Consider the following 13,595-nt stretch of genomic DNA (forward strand, 5'->3'; position numbering starts at 1 on the left):
ACAATCAAAAGAAGAAGAAGAAACCTTCGAACCCTTTTGACCCAAAATTCAAACGCCCATTTAACCCACCATAAGAAACCCCTTCCTTTCCAAATTCCACTACCAAAAAGAACCCTGCCTCGTTTGATCTTTCACAAAAAGAAAAAGGAAAAGCCAAAACCGGAGACTTAAGTGACATTGTTTGTTTCAAATGTCATGGAAGAGGACATTACAAGAGAGATTGTCCTAATGCAAGAGCTTTAACCATACGAGAGCTTAAGAATATGATGGCACAACCTTTTGTCCTTGAAGAAGAGAAGGAGAACGAAAATGGTAGTGAAAATGTACCTTTAGAGTCTTATGATTCTAATGAGGAGGAGGAGCAAGTTGATGACTGTTTTCCCGAAAAAAATAGTCTAGTAATGAGGAGAGCCCTCCAAATGCACGTGGAGGTTGAGAAAACCCCAATTCAAAGAGAAAATGTCTTCTTAACCAAATGCAAGGTTAATGAAGATGTGTGTGACTTGATTGTTGATAGTGGCAGTGAAGCTAATGTTGTGTCAAGTGATCTTGTTAAGAAACTTGACTTGAAGACTACTAGACATCCTACTCCTTACAAGTTGAGTTGGCTTGATAAGAGCAAGAGTACGGGAGTTAGAAAACAATGTCTAGTAAAATTTCAGATTGGTTCGTATGTGGATGAAATTTTATGTGATGTCATTCCCATGGATGCTTGTCACATTTTGTTAGGGAGGCCATGGCAAAGTGACAAAAAATCAGTACATGATGGCCTATCAAACACCTACACCATTACTCACCAAGGCAGCAAGAAAGTGTTGCACCCCTTACCACCACAAAAAAGCCTTTCCCAAACACAATCCCCACCACCACAAAAAGAGCCCAAAAGAAAGGACATTTTGTTGCTTTCCTTAGAAGAATTCGAAAACTCTTTGGAGAAGGAAGATGAAGTGTTCTTATTGTTTTCTAAAGAGGAACACGAAGGTTTTGTCCAACAAAACCCTAGGCTAGCCGCATTGATCAAGGAGTATGAAGATGTTTTTTCTAATGAATTACCACAAGGGTTGCCTCCTATTCGTGGTATAGAACATCAAATAGATTTGATTCCGGGAGCCCCCCTTCCGAATAAACCCCCTTATAGATGCAATCCCATGGAAACTAAGGAATTACAAAGACAAATTGAGGAGTTGATGCAAATGGGTTACGTGAGAGAATCCATGAGTCCTTGTGCCGTTCCAGCTTTGTTAGTGCCAAAAAAGGATGGAACATGGAGGATGTGTATTGATAGTAGGGCGGTGAATAACATAACCATTAAGTATAGGTTTCCTATTCCTAGACTTGATGATATGTTAGATGAGTTGAGTGGAGCTCAAGTGTTTTCCAAGATAGATTTGAGGAGTAGATATCACCAAATTAGAATGAGGGAAGGTGATGAATGGAAAACAACCTTTAAAACTAAGCATGGTTTGTATGAGTGGCTTGTTATGCTATTTGGATTAACAAATGCTCCAAGCACCTTTATGAGACTTATGAACGAAATGTTGAGGCCATTTTTGGGGAAGTTTGTAGTTGTTTACTTAGATGACATTCTCATCTATAGTAAAAATGAGGAGGAGCACTTGAAACACTTGGAAGAGATTTTCAAAACCTTGAGAGAGAAACAATTGTATGGGAAGTTGGAGAAGTGCCATTTTTTGCTAACATATATTGTTTTCCTTGGTTATATTGTTTCAGGTGAAGGAATTAAAGTTGATCCAAGCAAAGTGGAAGCCATTTCTTCATGGCCAATTCCAAAAACAGTCACGGAGGTTCGTTCATTTCATGGACTTACTTCGTTCTATAGGAGGTTTATTGAACATTTTAGCACCCTTATGGCTCCCATCACCGAATGTACAAAGAAGGGAAGCTTTCAATGGACTCCACAGGCTCAAAAGGCGTTTGAGTTGGTGAAAAAGAAGATGTGTGAAGCGCCGGTTCTAGCCCTTCCAGATTTCATGAAACCATTTGAAGTGGAGTGTGATGCAAGTGGAAAAGGAATAGGGGCTGTCCTAATCCAAGAGAAGAAGCCAATTGCGTATTTTAGTGAGAAATTGAGCCAAGGAAAATTGAATTACTCCACTTATGACAAAGAATTCTATGCCATGGTTCGAGCTTTGGATCATTGGTCACATTATTTGAGGCCACAGCCTTTCATCTTACATTCGGATCATGAATCTTTAAGCTTCATTCATGGGCAAAAGAAGTTGAATGCAAGGCATGCTAAGTGGGTGGAATTCCTACAATCTTTCAACTTTGCAACCAAGTACAAGAAAGGCAAAACCAATATTGTGGCGGATGCATTATCAAGAAGGCATAATCTTCTTGGAATCATGGAAACTAAAATTCTTGGTTTCGAGGTCATGAAGGAATCATACAAAGATGATCTTGAACTCAAGGAAATCATGGAGTCTTGCAAGAATGGAGTCCACGGTTCATTTGTCGTAATAGATGGTTTCCTTTTCAAAGGGAACAAACTTTGTGTTCCTAAAGGTGCAATTCGAGAGTTGTTGATCAAGGAAGCTCATGGAGGAGGACTTGCTGGTCATATGGGTATACAAAAGACCCTAGAAATCTTACAAAGTCATTTTTATTGGCCAAAAATGTTAGCTAATGTGCACCAAGTTTTGGCTAGGTGTTCTATTTGTCAAAGAGCCAAAATGACGTTTCATAAGGGAGAGTATAAGCCTTTGCCCATTCCCGAAAGACCTTGGGAAGATTTGAGTATGGATTTCATAATGGCCTTGCCTAGAACAGCTCGTGGAAAAGATTCTATCATGGTGGTCGTTGATCGGTTTTCAAAGATGGCTCATTTCATAGCTTGTAAGAAGGTGGATGATGCGTTCAATGTGGCGCAACTTTTTTTTAAAGAAGTGGCTAGATTACAAGGTTTGCCTAGAACCATAGTTTCGGATCGTGACACTAAGTTTGTGAGCCATTTTTGGAAGTCCTTGTGGAGGCTCGTGGGTACTAAGCTACTTTTCTCAACAAGCCATCATCCACAAACGGATGGTCAAACCGAAGTGGTGAACCGAATTCTTGGTTCTTTGCTTCGTGCCTTAGTGAATAAGGGAGGTAAATATTGGGACTTGAAGTTAGCTCATGCAGAGTTTTCCTACAATAGAACTCCAAGCAAAACTACAAAGTATTCACCTTTTGAAGTTGTGTATGGTGTGAATCCTTATGTGCCGATTGATTACATTTCGCTTCCTAAAGATAAGTTCGTGCATGGGACAGCCAAGGAGCATATAGAATTCATGATTGATGTCCATAAAGAAGTTAGGAAGAACATAGAAAAGGCAAATGAGTCATACAAGAAGCAAGCTAACAAAAACTTGAGAAATATGAAGAAGTTCGAAGTGGGTGATCTTGTGTGGATATTCTTGCGCAAAGAAAGGTTTCCTAAACAAAGGAAACACAAATTTATGCCTAGGGCAGAAGGACTTTTTCAAATAATGGAAAAGATCAATGATAATGCTTACAAAGTGGACCTTGGAGGGCAATTCGGAGTTTCATCAACTTTCAACGTGGGTGACTTGGCTCCTTATCTAGAAGATGATGAGTTGAGGGCAACTCCTTTCGAAGAAGGGGAGGATGATGCAAATCATGAAGAGTCTATTAGTCCAATCAAGCATGATCATCCTACAATTCCAATTCACAAAGAAATCATTCTTGCTAAGTCATTTGAAGATCAAGTGTTAGATACTTTTTGTGCGCATGGACCGTTTCTTGCTAACCAAGGGTTTACTTGTTTACATTCTGGTTATGAATGTTAATGGGCATCCTAGGCACGTTTTGAACAGCCTTAGGCATAGGAAAAGGCGTCCTTGAAGCAAGGAGAAACTTCATTGCAAGTCATAAACATTTAGCATGAAGAAAGGCATGAATCAAGGGGAGGTTACTCCACGTTTTTTGCTGGTTCTTTATGGCTGTTTTTAAGCTTCTTTTCAGCAGTTTTTAAGAGGTTAATTAAGGTTGATTAAATCCTAAAATCAGTTAAGAAAATCTGCTTAGCATAGGCGTGATTCTAGGCTAGGTTTTAGCTTTCATGTTTAGTTACAATAAACACATGTTAAGCTTGTTTAATGCGTGTAGTTTAGTACTAGTTTGTTTTCTTTATTTAAGTTTATGAAATGTAAGTGTATGGAAGATTATGATATATGAATTAAGAAAGTTTTCTCCTTCAAACTATTTATTCTTGTTGTTAAGATAAATCGTTTTTTTCTAAGTTTAACTTGACGAATTTGAGTGGTTAAGTGAGTTTTCCTTCCATGCAAATTAAACAACTAGTGGGTTTTAAGTGAGTAATCCTTGCCTACATATCTTGTTTGTTTAAGTGAGTAATCCTTACAAGCTAATCCTTCTTTCCTCTAAAAAACGTTCCTTAACCATTTCCAAAACAACCTACAAACCTTTACCCGTAACTTGACTTAAAACACCAACCTTTTTTTTTTCTTTCCACTTAAGTTTGATCCATTAAGCTTGTATTAACTAAGACTTTCTATTAGTTTTTACATCACCAACACATAGTCTTCAAGCCACCAACCTTTAGAGAAAGAGCAAGGACAAATATTACCGGATATAGGTGGGTGTAAATACCCGCAAATGACCCAATTTAACCCTTCAAAGCTAATTTCCTCTGAAGCTATGCCTTATATACCATATGCTAAGAAAGAGGAGCCAAACTTCCTTGATTCTTGATCCAATACCAATTCACCAAAGTATATCAAGTTATGTACCTAGCAAAGAGCACACAAACATTTTCATTAGTAAAAATTTATACTAAAAAGAAAAGAAAATGAAAGCAATAAAACACGGGTTACTTCACGAGAAAGGTTAGCTTGCTTAAGGTCCAAGCTTGACCGCTCTAGTAAATAATATTGCAACGAACGCAAGAGCTTGTCAAATGCACTAATACACATTTCATAGGATAAACGGTAGGAAAATGACGGGAGAAGGAAGTACAACAAGATTATTACACGCAAATGAGGTGAGAGATGCCAACAGAAAGAAGAAAAATAAAAAGAAAAATCAAGAAAATTAGAAAAAGAAAAAGAATAAAAAGGAAAAACCTCCTCAAAATCTTTTTGGGTGGAAAAATCACCCTTTTCCTCAATAATTGATGAGAGAGGGGCTGGAATATCACCAATAGAAGGAGGGTCACCAATAGTTAAATATTACCCATAGTTAAAATAATTATTTTTTTTGAAACAAATTGGATGGCAACGTGTAAATATTAACATGAATGAATAAAGTACCATTAAATAGATAAATATTACCATTGAATGTTGGAGTGGTATAAATATTTTTCTAATGGTATAAATAAGTATGTACATGATAAGTGTCATTTATAACGCATATTAGGGCGTTTTTCTCCCTTAGTTTTAGGTTTATTTCGGTGTTTCTTTGTTATTTCTATTTCTTTTAGTCTTTTTTTAGTTATATTTGTCTTAGTTTATGGTTTTAGGCCTTAGTTTTGAATAGTATGCTTTTTGCTCGATTTCTAGCTTGATTTGCATGTTTTTCTATGGGTTCTTTCACTCTTTTCTCTCTTGGTCATTTGTGTAGGTGCTTGACGCTTTCTTCCATGCTTATGACCCGAGAAAAGGCAAGAAAGTTCAATAGAAGAAGCTTAAAGCTAAGAAAGAAGCTAAGAAGCTTGAGACAAGAAAGCTTGAAGCTCGTAGAAGGCCTTGAACCGAGTCTTGTTCACTCTTTCAGCCATAACTTTTGATCTACACATCGGATTGAGGCGGTTCAAATTGCGTTGGAAACCAGACTTGAAGAGCTTTCCAACAGTAGGTTGCACACCCCAAGAGACTTTCTTAGAACAGAAGTTATGGCCATTTAAATCAGCAAGATGCTGCTAGGCTGCGCAGCCGCCGCGGGCGCGACCCTCTTTTCTTCCCAGGTGTTGCAAATTTCTGGAGATGCCTCTTAGAAACCTTGCCGCGGGCACGGGTTTCTCGGTCTTGTTTGAGCATAATTTCCGGATTTCATTCTTTCTCTTCTTATAATATAAATAAAGGACTTCTTAGACTTCCTTAAGGGAAGTTTTACATTTCCTCTCTCCTCTAATTAGGATTAGGGTTAGATTAGGATTTTCTCTCTCTAGTTTAGGAGTAGTTTTAGAGAGAGAAAGCTTGGATTTTAATGGAGATTTGAGAGCTTGAAGAAGCAATTTTTTGGATTATCTTCTCATCTATTCAATGAGATTTTCTAAATTTCTCTCACCTTTATTGCTTTGTTTAATTCTTGTTTTTGCTTATTTCATTGTTGATTAGAGTAGTTAATTAGTTTGCTTATTTGATTCTTGGTTTAATTCTAGTTTTACCTTGTTTTCCATGTTTTTCTTCATTATGTTTGCTTAGTTTTTGTTCTAGGAAAATGGATGAAGGTTAGGTTGATGAATTAAGTGATTGGTTGTGATTAGTATGCAATTGATTCTTGATTATTGTGTTTGGATGATGCTTACATTGACTAGAATCTTTTTAGCTAATTGATTCTTGGTTCTTAATTGTGCTTTCATTCAATTGTGCGGAAGTGAGTTGATTGAGAGTCTAGATTCTTCCATACCGTTGCTAGGCTTGTTGCGCGGGAGTGAATTAGCTTAGTAGGATAATTAGCATGCTTAATTGCGCTGAGTGAGTTGACTATTTAATCGTTCCTAATTGAGATCATGATCATCTAATTGCGACTTGTTATTGAATTCATTAATGTAATTGGATTCCCCTTTCCCGAATATCTTACTAATTGCTTTAAGTAGTGTTTTAGATGTTTCTCTACCTATCTCACAACCTTCCTACTAGTCTATTACTTCAAATTAATACACTTAGTCCTTATGGTTTGACCCTAGCTTGTCACTATCTAGTGTGAACTTGATAGAGTTAGGTTAGGATTATAAATTGTAAATTTGATCTAGGGTAGTAGACCAACGACCTATTGTACCCCAATCATGTGGGCTACCCAAAAAAAACCAAGGGGTATTACTTCTAAACCAAATTTAGGAACAATGTGTTTGTTGCTAGTGATGGTGTCTTTTTGGAGAAGGAACACCTTTCCAAAATGACAAGTGGGAGGAAAATCGAACTCGACGAAGTTCGAGAGGACGAACAACAAAGTCAACCTAACAAAACTGACAATCAAAGTGCTTTAGATGTAGCTAATGACATTGGTTAGAGTCAAACCTACAATGCAAATGCTCAACCTATTACCATGCGTAGGTCGCAACGGCCAAGATCTCAATTAGACAAATAAGTTGGTATTGTCTTAACCGAAGATCAAGATATCCTAGTTATGGATGGAGTTGATCCAGCGACATACAAACAAACTATGACGAGCCCCGACTCTGCAAAATGGCAATAAGCCATGAAATCAGAGATGGACTCCATGTCTGAAAATCAAGTCTGGGACTTGGTTGATTTGCCCAAAGGTTACAAACCTATAGGTTGTAAATGGATTTTCAAGTTGAAAACGGACAAAGATGGAAATGTATCTATATACAAAGCTGGACTAGTGGCAAAAGGTTACAGGCAAATTCACTGCGTTGATTATGATGAAACCTCTTCACCAGTCGCAATGCTTAAGTCTGTCTGGATTATCCTAGCGATTGCTGCATATTATGATTATGAGATATCGAATCTGCGATTCGATGAAGCCATTAGTAAGTTTGGTTTTATCAAGAATCCAGATGAGTCTTGTGTTTACAAGAAGGTCTGTGGGATGACATTCCTAGTCTTATATGTTGATGACATATTACTCACTGGAAGCAGCACTAAACTGTTAGAATCCGTAAAGGGCTGGCTTGGAAAGTGCTTTTCAGTGAAGTACTTGGGAGAGGCACAGTACATATTGGGCATCAAGATCTATAGAGATAGATCTAAAAGGATTATTGGATTAAGCTAAAGTACTTATATTGATAAGGTACTGGCACAATTCAACATGGAAGGGGCCAAGAGAGAGCGCCTACCCATGTAACATGGCATAACTCTCAGCAAGAAGCAGTGTCCACAGACACCCGATGAGCGAGAGAGGATGAGTCAGATTCCATATGCTTTGCTTATTGGATTGATCATGTATGGCATTATATGTACTAGGTCGGATGTATCGTACGCCTTGAGTGCTACGAGCCAATACCAATCAGACCCAGGAGTTGCGCATCGGACTGCGGCCAAGAATATCCTAAAGTACTTGAAACGGAATAAGGATAAGTTTCTGGTCTATGGTGGCTGTAATGATTTGGTTGTTGATGGTTATACTGACACGAGCTTCCAGACTGACAGAGACGACTCCAAGTCGCAGTCAGGGTACATATTCTGCCTGAATGGAGGAGCGTTTAATTAGAAGAGTGCTGAGCAAAGCACCACTGCAGATTCTACAACTGAAGAAGAATACTTGGTAGCTTTGGAAGCAGCTAAGGAGGCAGTTTGGATTCGTATGTTCATTAGTGAACTTGGTGTTATACCCTCCATTAAGGGTCCGATAGACCTCCATTGCGATAACAAAGGAGCTATTGCTCAGGCCAATGAGCCAAGGGAACACCAGAAGGTCAAACATGTCAAGCGACGATTTCACATGATAAAGGAATGGAATCAGAATTTGTAAGATTGGAACAGACGCCAACGTAGCCAATCCATTGACTAAACCCTTGCCTCAAGTGAAGCCCAACAAGCAGGTTCAAGCAATGGGAATCAAGCATGTTGGAGATTGGCTTTGATTTCCCTATATCTATGTGTTTTAATTAAACTTGATGTCTTAATGTAAAACACTATGTTAAACCATTCGGTTTAGGAGCACTTAAATTTTCTGCAAATTTATTATTGCTCCATTTCTATTTAATTGTGGTTTAGAATTAAATAATGAGTCCATTCGATTTCTGAGAAATATTCAAAACAGGGTATCAAGACCATGTCTTGCATAAAGAAACATCTGTCAAGTGAACATTGAATATGTAAATCGAAAATTATCTCTAATCAAGTTCATTTAAACGATGGACGATTAACCACCACTTGAGATTAGTGTGTAGTATGATTTATAACACTGTTTCTTATGCTACGAGAACATGATTGTCATAAATCATTTTCACAGGTACTAGTTTGGAACTATACTGGATCGACCTATAAGAGTACTTTAAGAGAATTAAAAATCGTCATAATTAAATTTCTCATTATAGCTATTGGAACCTTTTTCCTCGACCATGAGTATTGTAAGTTCTGTTGTTTGAGTACTAGTCGTTTTGATGTTGTCAAACGTCTGCCGTATAAGGGGATTATAACGGCAACACTCGAGCGGCTAGGTCCTCTCAGTAAGGGAAGCTTACACTATAAGACTGGGAAAGTCCCCCTATTAACAGTAGGGAATATGTCTTTGTTGTTAACAAGGCCTCTCGAAGAGCGAGACTGTGAAAATGCATGGTCGTGCTTAGATGGATTTTAAAAATCATCTACTTATTGAAAGTCAAACTCTGGAATTGAGAAACACTTTCGGACGTAATAAGGATGACGAAGAATCTTACCTTATAGTTCAAGAAGATACATTAAGCAACATAGGAAACGGGCTATACACTAACTGCACAATTAGCCGAAAGGACAAGTGGGAAATTGAAAGGAATGATGTCCTTCCAACAAGTGTATTATTCCAATAGAGGGTTCGGAATTATTAGAAAGCTAATTCTTCACTAAGGTTAAGTGATCAGAATGCATAGGTGGAGGCCGCTTCCGATCAGTAATATTAATGCATAATTAATATTACGGCTTAATCTTGACTGAACCCTTCAGGTCTCACCCCTATCGAATAACCGATCCAAAACAACAAATCAATCCGAAGGATTAGATGAGTCATTAGAGTATTAAAAACAAAGACGACAGATATCGAGCTTAGAGCGTCGAGACCGAGCGTCGCAAGTCGAGTCGAATTTAGAATTCGACGAGATGTGGAATAAAACATGCCACAAGTACGAGCTAGGCCACAGCATCGCATTGGTCTAGCCATGCGAGTGGTAGGCTAGGCAAGGTGCCAAACCGCATGCGTGCTAGCTTGCCTAGCATTGCCTAGCACACGCACATTGCACAACACGAGGATCGCAAGATGTGTGCCATGCGTGCGTGTTTTGTGGATGTGCATGCATGGCTGGGCGTGCTTACTAGCATAGTAGTACCAACTGCATCATCACTAGCATTGCAGCATGCTTGGGCATCGCACATTACAACACGCACCATTGCAAGCCATGCGTGCGTGTGTGTGGTTGTGCGTGCTAGCTAGCGTAGCAGCACTAAGCAGTTAATTGTGTGTGCTTGCTAGCGTAGCAGCACCAAGCAGTAGCAGCTAGAACCGCGCGCTTGCTACCGAGCAGCACCTAGCACTCACGCACCAAGCAGCAACAGCAACAACACATGTGTGCTAGCTGGTTGTGTGCTAGATGGGCTAAGGTTTTGTAATCCTAAATAATGCTAGATGTGATAGCAATCTCAAGAAATCCATTGGTGGATTGAGAGAAGCATTGCATAAAGGAATTGGAACGTGTATTCTCGTAAAGTTAATAAAAGGTTTGACTTATGAAGGTCAATCTTGTAAGGTCCAACAAGAAGTTTACGAACTCTATTGTGAAATGACATCAAATTCTAAATTCTTAGATTTGAAAGAATTTTCAGCAATGGACCAAGCAAAAGGCAATACTTAGTACATATTAAGAATTAAGATCTATTGTATAGATTTAATGGAATGTTTAAACGAGTAGAGGAATTTACTGATTTAAACATGAAGGACCTAGAAAGGCTTTCAACCCATATGTATAAAACTAAGTAAATGTTTGAACTAATTATAAGCTAGGCAAATACTGAATCAAACAAGAAACACTCTAATAGAGACGTTCAACCATATCACATAGCAAACAGTTTAGCAAGACTCGGTGAAACTGGATGAGCTAAAAGTTCACATGAATGGAATGAAATTAGAATAGAAACCATCATGTATGCTGTGATATCAAGTCGTCACCAACTTACATGCTTAAAGCATGAGAGTGTTTCGGGGTTTTCTGATGTCCTGCGGGAGAGTTACAATTCTGAGACTGGAACCGGACGCCTGTACCTGCAAAACAAACGGATGCTCCGGATGATTGGAGATCCGCCTCCGACGGTCAAGTTAGTACTTGATTAAGGAGTAATTAATGCGGAAATTAAAGTGATTGGGTCTCTCTAGGTGAGAGTGTTTAATGTGTGTAATCTGCGTTTTTGCGTAATCCCCCTTAATGAGGATTAAGGGAGGTATTTATAACCTCGGGAAACGTGCCAATCTAGGTTTAGGTTAACCTTGGGCTGATTGGGCTTCCCTCGGAAGTTGGGCCTAGGTGACCGGCTTCTCCGTTAGGCATGGAGTATGCCACGTGTCATGACATAATAGGTCCAAGGCGGACGAATAAGCGTGTGCCACATGGCAAGCCCTGAGAAGTCCAACTAGGGAACACTTGGCAGGACCTGATTGGCCCATGTGGCGCATTCCGATTGGTGGGAGCAAAATCCCCTAATCATTTGCCCCTCAAAGGTGGCACGTGACTGGTCACGTGTTACCTGTGACAAGTATCGCCCTGTAACAGGCGACGGCCTGCTACAGGTGTCACTCGGCGAGAGGCCGAGAGATTCTCCCGCCAAAATTTTGAATTCTGGAAGTGACCCTTCGCCTTCTCACTTCGCCTATATAAAGGAGTGTTGACTTCGGTCGTTTTCACACTTGAAAACTTTGTGAGAGAACATTCGGACCCCTGAACTTGCTCTGACATTTTGGACCCTTTCTGCCTACCGCCTGCTCTGACAAGCCGACTGCAAAGGATTTTCAGAACTTCATCAATCGTCACTCGTTCAGGTAACCGTCGGTTCTCTTACTCTTATCTTTCTCTTTACTTTATTCTTTTTTGAAATGCCACCACGGAAGAACACGACACGACCTAGGTTAGTGATCAGCCGGTCACCGGGGACGGCTGAATCTAGGACTAGGAGTGTCGCCTGCCCTTTTCTGGACCCATCTCTGCCCTTTATACAAAGTTCGACTGTATCTGTGTCTATGCAGAGCATGATGGCCAGAACAAAAAAGACTGCCAGGATCTCAAACTCAGACGGCTCCTCCCACAGGGTGCCGATTAGTGAAACATCTGACCAGGCGCCAGATGTGGAAGTGAAACAAAGCGGCTTGAAAGCCGGAAGTTCTGAGGGAGGAGTCAAAGTGACCCCTTCCCATTTTACAGTTGACAATTCTACATTCTCTCCTGCTCCTTTTAAAGGAGAGGAGGCGGGCCCCTCCGGGAGAGGGGAGGAGTCGTCCTCTTCGGACTCGTCGGAGTGACGAATCCGAGTCTAGCTCTTCTGGCCATGCTTCTCTGGACACAGAAGAGAAAAACAGTCGCCTACAAGAGGCGAGCTTTCTCCCGCAGTTGAGAAGGGGGGCGATTGGGCGGAGCAATCCGCCTCTCACCGAGAGAAAAATACCCCCTACTACTGCACGGTACCTCGGGGCCGGATCTCAGCCATGCAAGAGAAAATGGGGAGCTTTATCGCAAACCACACAATGGGCCCCGACTTTTTAGTGTTCGTGTCGGATCCAGAAGACACAGTCGTCTGGCCGGCTGGTACCAGTTATGATGGCGCCTGCTTTGGCTGCTACGAGGCGGCCATCAAGGCTGGGCTGCGCTTCCCACTACATCCGGCTGTTCAGCGGATCTTGGATGGGTATGAGTTGGGGTTATGGCAGTTAGCCCCGAACTCCTGGGTCAACGTACTCGGCTATGTGGTCGGGTGCGAACTGCACGGGGTGGAGCCGAACTTCGAGGCTTTCGCCCACATGAACTACCTCAGCCGGACCCCTAAGGCAGGCGGTACCGGCTGGTATCAATTGACGAGCCACAGGGGCTACCTCATGACGAGAGGTAAAGCAAACAAATGGAAGGACTGGCGGAGCACCTTCCTTATCATTGAGAGTTCAGACACAGAGCTGAACAAGCGCTTCAACAGGTGGAACAGGAATCCGCCCCTTCTTGCAGGCGGCCGCAGCATGCCGCCTGTTCCCCCCAAGGCTAAGAAAGTGATCCTAGATAAAGGACTCTTCAAAGTAGAGTCAAAGGTGAACTCTATTTCAGGGGTACGAGAGCAAGTACCCCTGCACTGCGTCCCGAGCTTCAAATGGCTCTACGACGAGTAATTTTTGGCCGCCTGTGGCCTCAGCAGTCGGTGCTCAAGAGGTAGTCGGCCTGTCGAATACTCTGTTGTTCCGTGCATTTCTTGTTATGACTTTTATTAACTTTGCTATTTGTTTTTGCAGCGGACGCCATGAGCAAAATTACCGCCTCCAAGACTGCGGCGGTCATGTTGCGGGCCTCCATCATGCAACAGTCTTCAACCGACTCCCCTAACAAGGGGGCACCCTTGGTGGGCTTTGAACCTTTCACCCTCCTTTTGGAGTTGTGTTTATGCATATACTGACTCTTTTCTTCTTTTTTAGACGGGCGCTCCAAGAGCTTCTTCTTCCCAACAGCCGGACCCCAAGGCCCGGAGGACGACTGTTGCGAGCTCTCCTGG

General features: G+C 41.0%; 1 protein-coding gene across 1 annotated transcript; it reads left to right on the forward strand.

Moving 5' to 3' along the window:
* Positions 1–266: 266 nt before the first annotated feature.
* On the forward strand, positions 267–3,809 carry LOC110694841. The gene is made up of 4 exons (XM_021872005.1): positions 267–1,077; positions 1,732–2,071; positions 2,219–2,586; positions 2,791–3,809. The coding sequence occupies exons 1-4, from the start codon at positions 267–269 to the stop codon at positions 3,807–3,809; spliced, it is 2,538 nt and encodes an 845-aa protein (XP_021727697.1).
* The last annotated feature ends 9,786 nt before the right edge of the window (positions 3,810–13,595 follow it).

This window comes from Chenopodium quinoa, unplaced genomic scaffold (genome assembly GCF_001683475.1).
Source record: "Chenopodium quinoa cultivar QQ74 unplaced genomic scaffold, ASM168347v1, whole genome shotgun sequence".
Lineage (NCBI taxonomy): Eukaryota > Viridiplantae > Streptophyta > Magnoliopsida > Caryophyllales > Amaranthaceae > Chenopodium > Chenopodium quinoa.